The sequence below is a fragment of the Osmerus mordax genome, chromosome 23 (genome assembly GCF_038355195.1).
Source record: "Osmerus mordax isolate fOsmMor3 chromosome 23, fOsmMor3.pri, whole genome shotgun sequence".
Classification (NCBI taxonomy): Eukaryota; Metazoa; Chordata; class Actinopteri; order Osmeriformes; family Osmeridae; genus Osmerus; species Osmerus mordax.
Window position 1 is genome coordinate 2,908,527 of NC_090072.1, and position 17,243 is coordinate 2,925,769.

Below are 17,243 nucleotides of genomic sequence, written 5' to 3' on the forward strand. Positions count from 1 at the left end.
AGCAGAGACAGGCACTAAGCCCCCAATCTGTGCCAGTCTGGGGCCTGCAGCGCCCCCCGTGCCCTGCACACACACACACACACACACAGATGTGAGTCACATCAATGCATTTCACACCCATGGGACCACAAAGATGGCTAAGCCAGAGTGTGTCTGTGTGTGTGTGTCATCGTTGTGTGTGTGTGTGTGTGAGGACATGGCGGAGGTCACAGACACACTGACGACTCACAGAACTGACAAGATAGCCCGGACCCGGGAAAAGGCCCTTGTAGTGATAGGGCTTGAGAATGTGTGTGTGAGTGCGTTTGTTATAGAGAGTGCGTGAAGGCAACCAACAGACAAAAGCTGGCTCAGAGGAGGGTGACAGAGAATGTTTTGTGTGTATGAAGAGTGTGTTCAGCTCCACATTCCAGTTGAATGAGGTCATTCCACTCTCACCTTCTGGCCTCGTTACGACTGCTCTCTCACCTCTACTTCCTCTTTACCACTCTCTCTCTCTTCTCTCCATCCTTCCTTCCCTCAACTCTCTCTCCTGCTTTTTTCACTCCTCCACCCCCCACCTCTCTCTCCTTTCCACCTCCACTCTCCTCTTTCTCGTCACCGTCTCTCCCTCCTTCGTGTTCTCTCTATCCACCTCTTTCTTTCCGCCACCTCTGCGCTCCACCTCTCTCAACCCGAGGCCCCACGAGCTTCCCCTACATATTTTCTCCTTCCTGGAAGAGCTCAACATGCAACACTTGGCCTGCTTATCTTATGACCCATTTGTGTGCGTGTGTGTGTCCATGGCCTACGCCACCCCTCCCCCCCCCCCCCCCCACTCCATTATTGTCTCCCGGAGAAAGCTTCCTTTTAGTATTCAGTTGCCATGACAACAAAACGCTAAGGAAGAGCTGCCTGTCTATTCTGATCGAAAACCCTCTCTTTCTCTTTCGCGACTCTCCCCCCCTCTCCCCTCTCCTCTTCCTTGATGTTTCCTTACTCTCGCATTCATCACCCGCCCTCCTATCCTAATCATACGGCACACATGCAAACACACAAATGCAAGCTGTACGCACGGTGTGTAAAACAAGTCATTCTAGACTGTGTGTGTGTGAGACTGTGTAACATGCGGAAGCAGATACCGAAGAGGTTACTGAGTCCACTGCTACCCACACACACACGCGAGAAAAGAAAGAGTCTTGTTTTCTCCACTGACCCACCTTTAAGAAACCACTTAAAACTGTTGTCACCAAGTCTCTTTGTCAAGTCCATGAACATATGTAAAAGTGATGTGTGTTTGTGTGGATGGATGTCTGTGTGTGTGTGTGGATGGATGTCTGTGTGAGTGTGTCCTCACACGCAGGGTGTCAGCCAGTATGTTCAGCCACCTACTGATAAACCCTGACAATACAGCATGCAGCCGGAATGTATAGTGGGAAAATTGGCCTCACACACAAACAGGGATTATCCAGACTGTCTCTCCAACACACAGTCCTGATAACAAAGCAGAGTCAACCTGCTGTTACGGCCAAACTCCTGACAGTCAACTCTGACCTAGTTACACACACACACACACACACACACACACAGGAGATTCCCACCACATTCGTGGTTGTGGTCATGGGAACAGAATTTTTGAAAGGCGTTGCATTGGTTACGGCAGTGAGAGGGGCTGTATGTCCCTGTGTGTGTGCTAACTAACTGGGTCACAACTGAAGCATGGCTGTTAACTACTCTGGGGGCCACTGGGGCACATTTCATCTTCTCTATCCTCCTCCTCCTCGTCTCTCTCTCCTTCTGTGTCTCTTCTCCTGTCCCTGCTCTCTTCCTGCCTTCATCTCTCTCCAATTCCTCCTCCATCTCTTTCATCTCAGCTCTTCCTCCCTCTGATACTGCTCCTCTTGTCCCGCTGCCTCACTCTCTCTTTCCCTCTCTTTTCAACCCTCTGTCCATCCCATCTTCCCCTCTTCCCCTCTTTCTCTCTCTCTCTCTCTCTCTCTCTCTCTCTCTCTCTCTCTCTCTCTCTCTCTCTCTCTCTCTGTCTTCTCTTGCTTCAGTCTCCTTCAGTCTGTCTCTCCAGCTAACTGAGTTACACGCCTAAAGTCATGAAGCACTTCTAATGGAGGGGGAGGAATTTCAGTACGATCCAGTATCATTGATCCACGACTAAAGTGTGTGTGTGTGTGCCTGTGATTCTCACCTGCTCCATACACAGTGTGTGTGTGTGTGTGTGTGTGTGTGTGATTCTCACCTGCTCCATACACAGTGTGTGTGTGTGTGTGATTCTCACCTGCTCCATACACAACAGAGTACACAATCCTCTTGGCATGTTCTCTCTCCTCTGAACTCACGTTCTTCTCCCCGACACCTTTCCTGGAGGAGAGAGAGAGGGAGGGACAGACAGAGATGAAGGGAAGTCATGTCAGTAATAACTACAACTCGTAGTCAAACGTCAGGGTGACACTTCTGCAGAGTGACATTCATTGAAAGGCTGACAAGAGAACTGACAGATCAGATCAATGTTAAGCCAGCATAAGACACACACACAAAACGTCACGACTCAAAAGAGTCACACGGTGTAAGATAGTCAAATGCTTCTGCTTGTGAGGGGGGCTGGAGTCACAGAGAGGATTGAGTTCCCCCTGCTGGTAAGAGTATTTACCATGAGCTGAACTGAAGAATAATTTAGACAGGGAGCGGTGTTCAACATCAAAAGTATTGATGTTGGTGAAGATGGAAATCGTGAGGATGATGGTGCTAATGATGAAGGTGAAGCTGTTGATGGTAACAATGAAGGTGAAGATGATGGTGAGGATGATGCTGATGGTGATGAATATGATGATGATGGTAAAGATGATGAATATGGTAATGATGATGGTGATGATGAATATGATGGTGATGATGAATATGATGGTAATGAGGATGGTGATGATGAATATGATGGTACAGATGATGATGATGGTAATGATGAATATGGTAATGATGATGGTGATGATGAATATGATGGTAATGATAATGGTGATGATGAATATGATGGTGATGGTACAGATGATGATGATGGTAAAGATGATGAATATGATGGTGATGGTACAGATGATGATGATGGTAAAGATGATGATGATGGTAATGATGAATATGGTAATGATAATGGTGATGATGAATATGATGGTGATGGTAAAGATGATGATGATTGTAATGATGATGGTCTCCAGGGCCTGAGTGAGCGACTAGAAAGGGCCAACGTCGACGTTGCCAGTGTGCGTGTCCTGCCCAGGGTGCCTGGGCCCAGAGGAGGGGGGGTCCTGAGAGCTGGCGAGACAGGCCGTCGTCATGACAACAGCGCTGCAAGTGTTTTGAAGTGAGGCTGAGGCTTTAATAGTGTGGGACCAGTCTACACTGTTCAGAGCAGACAGGAAGAGGTATTTTGTGTGTGTATGTGTGCGTGAGTTTTTGTTTGTTTGTGTGTTTACTTGTGAGTCTGTGTGTTGGTCTGGTTGTGAGTGCGTGCATGCATGCATGCGTGAGTGCGTGCATGCATGCGTGTGTGCATGTTTTCCCACCACTGCGAGGCCAGCATGGAGAACACGTCGGCCTGGGCGTCGCTGAAGATCTTCAGCAGCTCCGGGTCAGAGGAGAGGTGGGCCAGCAGACGCAACTCTACCTGGCAGAAGTCTGACACACACACACACACGTGCACACACACACACGCACGTGCACACACACACACACACACACATACAGAAGCCTCATTACCATCATTATCCGCATCATATTATCAATACTGCGATCATTATTAGCAAGTTCTCCTCCTTGTATCTAAAATAGCGTGTGAGTGTTTGTATGTGTGTTTGTTAACACAGGATGCCCCAGAGGATGGGAGAGAGGAAGGGAGGAGAGTGTGATATGGTGTGATGCCATCGGTGGATGTAGATCATTGATTTCAGAGTCTGGCTCCTAATGAGTTCTGATGGGAATATCAATGGAGGTCCTGCAGTGTGTCCCTCCACAACAAAGGGCACAGCTGTGACACTCTGATCAAGGGATAGGATCTGTCCTGAGGCTGTGGCGAAAGTCTCTCTCTCTCTCTTTCTCCGTCTCCGTCTCTCTCTTTCTCCATCTCTCTCTTTCTCTCTCTCTCTTTCTCCGTCTCTCTTTCTCCCTCTCTCTCTCTCTTTCTCCGTCTCTCTCTTTCTCCCTCTCTCTCTCTTTCTCCGTCTCTCTCTTTCTCCCTCTCTCTCTCTTTCTCCGTCTCTCTCTTTCTCCCTCTCTCTCTCTTTCTCCCTCTCTCTCTCCCTCTCTCTCTCACACACACATTTTCTAGTTGGTTTATGAAATTTTATTTCATACTTCTGCTTCTTCTACATGCTCACACACACATAGTGAAACACACACTCAGATACACAGACACAGCGACATACACACACACTCTTGAAAGACCAAAACAGTCCTAGTGGGACAGTGGCAGTCACTGCTGTCAGAATGACAGGTCTGCAGTTTTCCTGTCACTCTGGTTCTGTCACCTCACACACACACTCATTCCAACCAAATGTCTGACCACCTGGCCGACCGTAGCCATGGCAATTTGCTCTGGCTTATTCCACCTCCATCCCATCATCCATCTCACTCTCTGTCCCTCACCCTTCCTTCCCTCCATCCCATCCTCCGCTTGGCCGCACTCCTAAATCAAAATGAAATCAAGTTTGAAAAATGAAAGAATGAAGAAAGAAAAGAAGCTTAAAAAATATATATTCCACACCCGCCCCCCCCCCCCCTCCTCCTCCTCCCCAACTGAAAATTCCTGAAAATTGACTTAGTAAGAAAGGAGGTATATTTCTGTGCTGGGGCATGGGCTGTAGGCATTGGTCCTGGTTAGGTCATGAGGGAGGGCTGGTTAGGTTTTAATACCGCTGTCGACCGTTTCTGGTCCTCGGATGGAGACAGTTTCTAAAGATATCTCCATCAATGTTTGATGACTCAGATCACGTCTCCCTCTGGGAAGATCTCTGGACCCCAGAACACATCGTTTCACAGACTCAGGGAGGTGTTTACGTGTGCGTGTGAGACCTGATACAAGAGGGTCCTAACATGCATGTGAGGGTCCTTGAGTGTGCCTGTGTGTGTGTGTGTGTGTGTAACAACAGGGCCTGCTGTATAGGACATCTTGTGATAAAACACTACAGCGCTACTACTGTTTCATTGATCCTAACAGGAATAGCCCAGCTGTCTATATATACCCCGTTACTGTCAATACATACTGGGGGTCACATGGTGTCAGTCCCCCCTCACGTTTCACTCAGCAGAGGACAAATCTCTTTCCTTCCTTAAATCACTCCCTTCTCCTCCCATCCTCCCTTTCTACACTTCCTTCATCAGAGGCTGTGACTGTTGTTACCAAGACAATGCGAGAGTCATCTGACGCCTTGACCATCCAGTTCGAAACTGTTATGGTCTGTGCTGTAAAGGCGATAGCATAGCATAGCGTGTATTAGCATAGCACAGTGGATCACATTATAGGTTAGCATAGCATCGTTTAGCATAGCATAGCACATATAGCTAACTAACAAATGGGATATCGTGGTGGGGATGCATCCAGGAAGTGCCTACCAACCAGCGGTGAGAAGACAGACCACTCCAAGAAGATATAGAGAAGAACTGGCTCATGGGAGTCAATTGGATTCCATCATATGCATACTGTAGGTTGAGAGGGGTTAATGGGCCCTGCTTCAGAACTACAACTAAGAGACCAGGAGATTCCATCATATGCATACTGTAGGTTGAGAGGGGTTAATGGGCCCTGCTTCAGAACTACAACTAAGAGACCAGGAGGTTGTCCTGGCCTAAGTGATCAGGGAAAAGAACTACAACTAAGAGACCAGGAGGTTGTCCTGGCCTAAGTGATCAGGGAAACTCTCAAGCTCTCCATGCCGAGTGTGTCTGCTCTACTTTAAGTTTACGTGTTGTCCCACGAGTGCTCCTTCACCTCCAGCTGTGTGTTCTCTGTGTGTACTTTCAACTATGTGTGTGTTGTCCGCTTCGGTGTGTGTGTTCTGTGCTGGGTGTGTGTTAGGTCACAGTGAGTGACGGTGTTCAGAGTGGGATGGGACTGTTTCTGCCTGTGTCCTAGTTTAACACACACCTCAGCTCTCTCACAACACGACATGACAGGGTATGCTGCAGAGACTGGGGCGTTGATGCATCTAGTTTAGACACGCACGCACACACACACACACACACAGGCCTGCACACACACAGATGTGTAGCCATCCACACACACAAATTGACACACACAAATACTGACAAAATAACTTTGCCACTGTGTTCTATTTTGCCCTCCGTCCCTCCATCTCTCCGTCCCTCGCTCCATCTACAGCAGCTCTAGTTCCTGTCAGGGTTAGGGAAGGACATGCCAGAGGGTGTCTGAGGGGAGCTGAGGTCAGGACATGCCAGAAGGGTCTGTTTCCAACTCTCTGGCCCCACCAGTGTGTGTGTGAGAGAGAGAGTTGTTGTGTGTTAGTTTTAAAGATAAAAGAATGAGTGGGTGTTTTTGCCTGTCATTTTGAGTGTCCCTGTTCTGACCCTTGTCATCTCGCTGCTTATGTAACCCCCTGACACACTGACAGGGACAGCAGACAGCCCCCATTCTGACACACGCATACACACACATAACAGGAAGTGCTGGTGGTGGTTGGATGACTATCATGATGACCTCAGGATACCACATGTCTCTGAATGTAGACATAACATACACACACACACACACACACAGACAAACACAGAGACACACAAACAGACACACACACACACACACACACACACAGAGACACACAAACAGACACACACACACACAGAGACACACAAACAGACACACACACACACACACACACACACACAGAGACACACAAACAGACACACACACACACACACACACACACAGAGACACACAAACAGACACACACACACATAGAGAAACACAAACAAACACACACACAGGGTCGTACCGGCGGCCAGGAAAGTCCAGCCGTCCTGAGGGATGAACATGGCTCGTGGATGGACCGCCACGACCTCCGCCTCCTTCTCTGAAAGAACCGAGAGGAGAGGCTTGAGGGACGCCTCGACAAACTGCCAGGCTCTGCCCAAACGCCGCCAGGCTCCGCCCACACACCGCCAGGCTCCGCCCACACACCGCCAGGATCCGCCCACACACCGCCAGGCTCCGTCCACACGCCGCCAGGCTCCGCCCACACGCCGCCAGGCTCCGCCCACACGCCGCCAGGCTCCGCCCACACGCCACCAGGCTCCGCCCACACGCCGCCAACACGCTGTTTTCACACAGCCCTCCATGTCACACACATTACAAAGAGTCCTTTGGTTTCCCTCCCATGGAGATTCCTGATTAGTGTTTCCTCAAAATAGAATGGTGAGCATGCCGCTCCTTACATGGAGTCCAGTGGTATTATGGAAATTTAGTCTTTTTTTTTGCTGGCATAATATTTTTTACAGTGCTTTAGTTGGGTCACCTGTTTAAGATGAGATGAGAGAGAGATACAGAGAGACATAGAAGATAAACATTTTATTTCCCCCCAAAGGGATCAATGCTGCAGCTCATCCCAGTTAATTGAACACCAATCAATACACAATACAGTTATATCCCACAATTACATACACTAAACTATACACATTTATTAAATCGATAAATAATGTATGCAATATACAAAGTGATGACAACAGCACATTGCACAAGCCCTTGGCACAAAGTACTCCTTCGTAGCATAAAGAGTCTTAATTAATGCAGGGACAAGAGAGTTCATATATTTATTCATCCTGCACTTGGGAACCCTGAATCTCATCCCAGAGGGGAAGGGCTGGTACTCTGAGTGGAGAGAGAGAGAGAGAGATAGAGAGAGGGAGAGAGAGAGAGAGAGAGAGAGAGAGGGAGAGAGAGAGAGAGAGAGAGGGAGAGAGGGAGAGAGAGAGAGAGAGAGGGAGAGAGGGAGAGAGAGAGAGAGGGAGAGAGAGAGGGAGAGAGAGAGAGAGAGAGGGAGAGAGGGAGAGAGAGAGAGAGGGAGAGAGAGAGGGAGAGAGAGAGAGAGAGAGGGAGAGAGGGAGAGAGAGAGAGAGAGAGAGAGAGAGAGGGAGAGAGAGAGAGAGAGAGAGAGAGGGAGAGAGAGAGGGAGAGAGAGAGAGAGAGAGAGGGAGAGAGAGAGAGAGAGAGAGAGAGAGGGAGAGATATGAGAAGGAAAGACGTGGGTGGAAAGTCCCATCTATCTAACTTAAGAGAGAGGGTCTACTCTGAAGTGATTGGTGTCCCATCACGGTCAATCTCCCATCATTCTCCAGACGACAGGGAGGGGAGCAGAGCCCCCCCCCTCCCGCCGTAAAAAAGAAAGATGGCCGCCGCAGCCCCTAATCCCCCCCCGCAGGGTCAACATGAGTGAAATATCACAGCAACACTGTGTCTTGCTAATGAACAGTGATTAGGACACCGCCTTCACCTTCTCCGGGATGAGGGATGGAGGGAGGGAGGGATGGAGGGATGGAGGGAGGGATGGAGCTCTGGGGAGATGAGGCAGGGGCAGGGAGGTGCTGATGCTAGCAGCTGTGAATCACTCTGTTAGCATAGAGGGAGGGAGGGAGAGAGGGGTAGCAGGGCAAGAAGAAGAGGCATCGCTCCCCCTAGATTGACAGAATGTTGCCAAGTCACGTCAATGGAAGAAGCTGAGGATCAAGCTGAGTCTGAATATCATTATGACATGCAGTGCTGTTCTCTGTTACCACACTGGGGCTGGAGGTAGGGCTACGGCTGGGGCAGGGGCTGGAGGTAGGGCTACGGCTGGGGCTGGGGCAGGGGCTGGAGGTAGGGCTGGGGTTAGTGGTTGGCAAAAAGGGTTCTTGTTTCCCGAGAACCCGTATCCACTGTCAAACAGTTTATTAGCATCATAAAGCTGCTTTATTATCCTGGTATGCCTGACACACACACACACACACTCACACACACACACACACACACACACTCCCGTGAGGTCTTACCTTGGATATACTGCTTCTTGGTGATTTGGATTGGCTGTCTAGGGAGCGCCTGGAAGTTCTACAGTCAGACAGAAAAAACACAGAGAGATAATAACTGATCACAGCAGGAGATAAAGAGAGAAACATGAAAGTAGAGAGAGATAATGAGAAAAAGAGAGAGAGTGAGGAGGAAGGAAGCAATCTACCATTTCTCCTCTCCCCCGTTAACCAATCAGAGAATACTAGCGCAGCTTGTGCTGTATGACGAAACTGTCGCCTCACCCCTCCCTTGTCATAAAAACACCAGAACCTGTACTAGTGGAGGGGCCAGGGCCATGTGGGATGGGGGTCAGGGGGGGGGGGGGGGGGGTGAAGGTGAAAGGCAGGTGATTGGATGAAGCCATCCAATCACCTTCTCCTCTGACTCGGCTGTAATTCAGAAGAGAGATGCAGCCTCTGTGTACTGTAAGGATCTGATGAGGGGTTAAGGGGGCAGTGGGCAGGGGGGGGGACCTCAGTGAGATTACATAGTGATATACTGGCCAGTCAGGAAGAGTGATGTATAGCAGGGAGTTAGCTTTCTGCCACGAGGGCAAAGTACATGTACACACACACACATGGACAACGTATATGCTCACTCTCAGATACATGGATGCACACACACACAGTACATGCTCTCTCTCTCTCTCTCTTTCTCACACACACACACACAGGCCCAGTAGGAAGGTCACCCCTACACCCTCTCTCTCTCTCTCTCTCTCTCTCTCTCTCTCTCTCTCTCACACACACACCCACACCCCTCACAGGATTTCATTACAGCTTCAAAGGAGCATGCTGCTTCAAGGCTGACCTTTCTCAGAAACACACACACACCCCATATAAATCACAATGGGCCATCTTTGAGTAGTGTGTTCAGATCAGTGTGAGCGGGGCTTTAACTAAGACTTCCCTCAGGTCTGAGGATGAGGTTTTAAATAGCAGCTTTGCTGATCCCTCGTCCACCTCTAGCTACCCTGCATCGATCTTCTACACCGACCAGGACCCACACACACACACATATTGAGACAGGTACATATAGGCACACACTTGGACACACACACGCACGCACAGGCACATCTACATTTAGTCATTTAGCAGACGCTCTTATCCAGAGCGACTTACAGTAAGTACAGGGACATTCCCCCTGAGGCAAGTAGGGTGAAGTGACTTGCCCAAGGACACAACGTCAGTTGGCATGACCGAGAATCGAACTGGCAACCTTCGGATTACTAGCCCGATTCCCTCACCACTCAGCCAACTGACTCCCACACACGTACAAACTCACACACAGAGACACACTCAGGAGGTGGTTGATGCACGGGGAGAGACTAGGGCTGGGCTCAGCGTTTCTCTCTAATCCCTGTTAATCCAGACAGCTCCGTGCTGCTCCCATCGCTTTCACACACACACACACATCTACACACACACATCCACACAAATGCACACACACAGGAACATACACAGAAAGCACACAAATGCACAGCACATGCACACACACACAGGAACACACACGCGCACACATACTCGCGCACACAGACACACAGGCAGATACACACACAGCTCTTTATGACTCACTACAACTTTACAGCAAATGCTGCTTAGAAAGTGTCTCTGGGTGTGATGGTGAGATAGAGATAGAGAGAAAGAGAGAAGTAACAGAGAGTAAGAGGGATAGGAGGAGAGAAACAGTACCATAGACGAAAAGGAGGAGAGAGGAAGAGATAGAGAGAGAAAAATAGAGAAAAGAGAGGAAAAGAGAAAGAGAGATAGAGGGAGAGAGTGGTGAAGTGTGAATGCATTGTGCTGATGTAAAGCTGCAGTAGAGTAAGCAGGAGTGAATTATTCCAGGCTCCAGGATTCTTTGCATTAAAAGCCCTAAAAGCGACACACCTGCAGACAACAGCATCTTTCACTGCTATAGCTCAACCATGTGTGTGTGTGTGTGTGTGTGTGTGTGTGTGTGTGTGTGTTGGACAGTCCCCTCTCAGGTGTACTCGGTCAGAAGGACTGTCATCTAAAGAGAACAGCACTCTGCACCTTCTGCTCATCAATTATTCAGTAGAGAGGAAGGGAGATGGAGAGACATAGACTGAGAGAGAGAGAGAGACAGAGATTGAGAGAGACAGTGATGCAGAGATAGAGAGACACCGCAGTGGAAGGGTGTGGACAGTTCAGGGTACAAGAAACCCCTCATCCCATCCCATCTCTCTCAGGGTAGACCCACCCACCCACCCACACACACATACACACACACACTCATTCAGAGATTAGCCACGGTACTACTGCAATAGTTATGTGTTATCCTGAGCTTTCTAGATACATATACTGGGATTTAGATCATGCAGTGTCTGTGTGTGTGTGTGTGTGCAGTGTGTGTGTGTGTGTGTGCAGTGTGTGTGTGCAGTGTGTGTGTGTGTGTGTGTGTGTGTGTGCAGTGTGTGTGTGTGTGTGTGTGCAGTGTGTGTGTGTGTGCAGTGTGTGTGTGTGCAGTGTGTGTGTGCAGTGTGTGTGTGTGTGTGCAGTGTGTGTGTGTGTGTGTGTGTGCAGTGTGTGTGTGTGTGCAGTGTGTGTGTGTGTGTGCAGTGTGTGTGTGTGCAGTGTGTGTGTGTGTGTGTGTGTGTGTGCAGTGTGTGTGTGCAGTGTGTGTGTGTGCAGTGTGTGTGTGTGCAGTGTGTGTGTGTGTGTGCAGTGTGTGTGTGTGCAGTGTGTGTGCAGTGTGTGTGTGTGCAGTGTGTGTGTGTGTGTGCAGTGTGTGTGTGTGCAGTGTGTGTGTGTGTGTGTGTGTGTGCAGTGTGTGTGTGCAGTGTGTGTGTGTGCAGTGTGTGTGTGTGTGTGTGCAGTGTGTGTGTGCAGTGTGTGTGTGTGCAGTGTGTGTGTGTGCAGTGTGTGTGTGTGCAGTGTGTGTGTGCAGTGTGTGTGTGTGCAGTGTGTGTGTGCAGTGTGTGTGTGTGCAGTGTGTGTGTGTGCAGTGTGTGTGTGTGCAGTGTGTGTGTGCAGTGTGTGTGTGCAGTGTGTGTGTGTGTGTGCAGTGTGTGTGTGTGTGTGCAGTGTGTGTGTGCAGTGTGTGTGTGTGTGTGTGCAGTGTGTGTGTGTGTGTGTTTACCCTGCCATGGAGGGTGATTCACAGTGTCAGATGTGCCAGCTCAGCTTTCCCAACATGCAGTGTGTTCTTCTGACGACACAACAACAATGCCAAGCAACAACTTGCTGTTTGGCATTCTCACACGCGCACGCACGCACGCACACACACACACACACACACACACACACACACACACACACACACACACACAGGTTTGCTTGGCAAATCTTGTGGGGATTCATTCGCATTCACTCATTTGCATTCAAAATCCTGATTTCCATAACTCCAATTGTAACCCTAACCTTAACTCAAAACTCCTTAACACCTGAACCCTAACCCTTAATGTAATTCAAACATTAATTATAAAACGAACCCAAAACCCCCTAAAAAAAATATGAGAAATTGCATAAACAGGACCGAGAAAAGGTCCCCACAAGGTCCCCTTTTACTTTGTTTACTATTCTAGAGGGGAATTGTGGGTGCCACAAGAATAATTAAACATGTCACACACACACACACGCACACACACGCACAGAGGCGCCGTGGGAGCGTTGCCAGGTTGGCAGAAGGCTGGTGGCTGCTCCTGCTCTCTCCTGCCCCCATGCACCTACACAACATATGCTGAGGCACAGCACCGTGGCCTGAACACACACACACGCACACTCACACACACTCTCACAGACACATACATACACACACTCTCACAGACACATATATATATATACACACACACACACACACACTCTTACACAGACACACACGCTACATGGACTGTAAACAAAACCTAAAACTGCCAGCATGTGTGAGAAGAGAGAGAGAGAGAAGAGAGAGGGAGAAGGAGGAAGAAGGAGGGAAGAGGAGAGGTACTCCCAGAGGAAGGAAGATAAAAGAGAAAGGAAATGGAGGGAAGACAAGGTCGAAGGAGGTGAAGAGGACAGAAGGGAGTGAAAGAATATGAGGAGAGTAAAGGAGAGGAGGAAAGGGAGGATGACAAGCAGGACGGGAGAGGGAGAAGGAAAAGGGAGGATGGGAGGAGGATGGGAGAGAGGGAGAAGGAAAAGGGAAGATGAGAGGAGGAGGAAATAGCAGGGCCTTAGTCGCTCATTAAGGATGATGGATGAGTACGGAGCATGCTCAGTACACACCCGCACCCTGTCATTACAACCCATGGCTCATGGAGGACCTGGGAGTGTGTGTGTGTGTGTGATCACGTCAATTACTACTGCTTCACTGCGGGTGCAGTTGATGGATGAACAAGCAAAGGCAAAAATAAAGCCGCTTGGGTCAGCTCTATGTTGCTGACAGCACAGCACACACGCGCGCGCACGCACGCACGCACGCACGCACACACACACACACACACACACACACACACACACACACAGGACAGATCGATACCTCTCTATCAAACACAGTTGGAACACTGTCTGCTTTACCCTCAACTACCTCTTCATTTACATATACATTTAGTCATTTAGCAGACGCTCTTATCCAGAGCGACTTACAGTAAGTACAGGGACATTTCCCCCAAGGCAAGTAGGGTGAAGTGCCTTTCCCAAGGACACAACGTCATTTTGCACGGCCGGGAATCGAACTGGCAACCTTCCGATTCCCTAACCGCTCAGCCACCTGACTCCCTTCCAGGTCTTGACAGTGACTCATAAAAGGTTAGCAAATGATAAGCTGGCACTACGCACCCCTTTGAAGTCTTCAAGACACACACACTGTCTGAACCCTCACGGAGCCCTGAGGAGGACACACACACACACACACACACTGTCTGAACCCTCACGGAGCCCTGAGGAGGACACACACACACACACACTGTCTGAACCCTCACGGAGCCCTGAGGACACACACACTCAGTAGCCGGACTCTGCTGTTTGTGTGTTTTATTGCTGCAGCAGAAAAGCTTCTAAGCCCTGTGTGCATGTTCAGTGTGTGTGTGTGTTCTATTCAGCTACAGAAACTCCAAACCACAACACAAAAGTAAGGCTCACCCTGATCCACTCCTCTCTCTCTCTCTCTCTCTCATCTCTCTCTCTCTCTCCATCCTGTCCTCACCTCTTCCTCCCTCCCCTTCCTCTCCTCTCATTCTCTCCATTCCTCCTCCTCAGCACAGTGACACCTGCTGGACCGCTGTGGAGTCAGACTTGGGAGTCCCACAGCTTCACCACACACCTCCACACACATACACACACACCTACACACACACACACACACACATACACACACACCTACACACACACACACACACATACACACACACCTACACACACACACACACACACACACACAAGAGCTCACTCTGCTGATATCCCTTTAAAGATTGAAGAACGACCTCAATGATGTGCTGCTTGGACAACATATCTTTCAATCATGTCACCGCGGCAACAACAGCGCTGTGGCAGCGCAGGTCAATCGTCACATAGAGGTGTGACAACAACAAACATGGCACCTGCTTGTTTATACTGATAATCAGAGCACAACGGAAGCACACCCACAGCACACACACACACCGCATGCACACACACACACACACCACCGCATGCACACACACACACGCACGCCACAGTATCAGATCAAGCTCTCATTATCATTCTAATGCAATAGCTTTGTTAACCCAACTTTAATGCGAACAAGGCACTGCATCTGTTTCCCCATAAACAAACAAACACACACCCACACACGCACACAACACACAGCCATGGGCATCAGAGCAGAACCAAGCCCATTAAGAACAGGTTGTTGTTGTTTCTCTGCTGATATATCAACCGCTGTGAATAAAATATTGCTGACACACACACTTTGTGTCATTTTATGTGAAACACACACACAAACACACACATCACTCCATGTCAAACACACACTCATTAGCATACAGTATATTCACACAAAAAGGCAAATACGTGCAAAAACAAAAGAAAGAGACTCAGTCTTTTCTAGGTTCATTGATTCTGAATGGGGCGACTCTAGTGTGATGAGAATGGGCTTGTTTTGTCTCCCCCTCCATACACTGAATGGCACTGGCTCCTGTGTGTGTGTGTGTGTGTTGTGTGTGTATGTCTATGATCACTTCAACCAACAAAGAACCTGCAAATGCTGTGCCAAGCACCTGTTGGTACTGTTAACCCAAGGGCTTGTTTAGTTAGCGGTTAAATATTCATGCTTCCCTTTATGTGTGTGTGTGTGTGATGCTTCCTGGTTACATTACATTTAGTCATTTAGCAGACGCTCTTATCCAGAGCGACTTATAGTAAGTACAGGGACATTCCCCCGAGGCAAGTAGGGTGAAGTGACTTGCCCAAGGACACAACGTCAGTTGGGCATGACCGGGGATCGAACTGGCAACCTTCGGATTACTAGCCCCGACTCCCTCACCGCTCAGCCACCTGACTCCCCCTGGTTGCGTTGTAAACCCCAGTGGTATCATCTTCATCACGTCACACGTGTGAAATCCGGATCCTGCCGCATGTAATGTGAGACTCATGTAGTACAGTACTGCAGGTCCCATGACAACCTGCCCTGTCTCAGCCACACGGGTGTGTGTGTGTGAGTGTGCGTGTGTGAGACCCAGATGTCCCTTCCTGGTTCTCCATAGGAGGGGAGCTACTGACAAGCGGGGAGGGGGACGAGTGGTGAACACTCCAGAACTCTGGAGAAGGGCTGGCACTGTGTGTGTGTGTGTTCTTCTCTCTCTCTCTCTCTCTCTCTCTCTCTCTCTTCATCTCTCTCTCTCTCTCTCTCTCTCTCCACATTCACTCTCTCTTTCTCACATTCACTCTCTCTCTCCACATTCTCTCTCTCCACATTCACTCTCTCTCTCTCTCCACATTCTCTCTCTCCACATTCACTCTCTCTCTCCACATTCTCTCTCCACATTCACTCTCTCTCTCTCTACATTCTCTCTCTCCACATTCACTCTCTCTCTCTCACATTCTCTCTCTCCTCTCTCTCTCTCTCTCTCTCTCTCTCTCCTTTCCACATTCTCTCTCTGTCCTCTCTCTCTCCACATTCTCTGTCTCTCTGTCTCTCTCTCACTCTCTGTCTCTCTCTCTGTCTCTCTCTCAGACCAGGAGACGCTGGTCAGCAGAGAGGCGTACAGATGAACTGCCTCCGGCATGTTCAAGTCTGTGTAAAGGAAATCCTATAAGAAGATCCCATTCAGCACAGGGAAGTTAGAGAGAGAGATGGAGGAGCAGAGACAGGAAAACCAGAGCAGGAGAGAGAGAGGAGAGAGAGAGGTAAAGGATGAATGAAGGAACGATGGAAGGAGAGAGGAGAGAGAGGTAAAGAATGAATGAAGGAGGATGGCAGGAGAGAGTCTCAGGGAAGACCAACAGATGGGGAGTGCTCTGTGCAGCACATAGTGTAACGGAGCTAATGTGCAGTTATTCAATCACCACTGCACCAACTAATGACTCATCACACACACATAAACACGCGTACACCTCCCACGACCACACACACCTACCACCACACACTCCCTCCCCCTACACACACACTGTCTACCATTCACCATAGAAATGCCACAACAGAGAGGGGTCGGGGGCTACTGGCCGTGGCAAGGAACACCTGTCTCAAACGATCATTCACCTTTTTGCTATCCTCCCCTCCCCACTCACCCCTCCTCTCCTCCCATTTACCACTCTCCTCCCCTCTTCACCTCCCTCCTCTCCTCTTCACCTCCCTCTCCACCCCTCCCCCCTCTCCTCCTACCCCCTCCACCTCCCTCTCCTCCTTCCCTCTCCACCTCCCTCTCTCCCCTCTTCCCTCCCCTCTCCTCCTCCCCTCTTCCCCCACCTCCTCCCCTCTCCTCCCTCTCCTCTTCACCTCCCTCTCCTTCCCTCTTCACCTCCTCCTCTCCCTTCACCTCTCCACCTCCTCCTTTCACCTCCCCCTCCTCCCCTCTCCCCCAGGTCTCTCTCTAACAGATGAGGCCTGTGTTAATTACAGGATATTGAAAGGGTTCCTCTGTGGTCTGTTCATCAGCACGACAGCAAACCCCCCTCACACAAAAGTGTAGGGCAAGGGATTTGTGTGTGTGGTTTGCAGCACTGCAGGGTAGCTGGGGAACACTGTGTGAAGGTGCAATGAATACTGCTCTCTCTGTGTATGTGTGTATGTGAGCAAGATA

General features: G+C 49.5%; 1 protein-coding gene across 1 annotated transcript in view; it reads right to left on the bottom strand.

Annotated features, from left to right (window-relative positions):
* poln (polymerase (DNA directed) nu) overlaps nucleotides 1-17,243 on the bottom strand; it is a 31,736-nt gene that overhangs the window by 3,393 nt on the left and 11,100 nt on the right. Inside the window, exons 14-17 of the mRNA XM_067261119.1 lie at nucleotides 9,007-9,064; nucleotides 6,978-7,055; nucleotides 3,540-3,651; nucleotides 2,270-2,352 (exon numbers count right to left, since the gene is read on the bottom strand). Of these exons, the coding sequence (XP_067117220.1) occupies nucleotides 2,270-2,352; nucleotides 3,540-3,651; nucleotides 6,978-7,055; nucleotides 9,007-9,064 (331 nt within the window). The remainder of the gene's footprint in view (nucleotides 1-2,269; nucleotides 2,353-3,539; nucleotides 3,652-6,977; nucleotides 7,056-9,006; nucleotides 9,065-17,243) is intronic.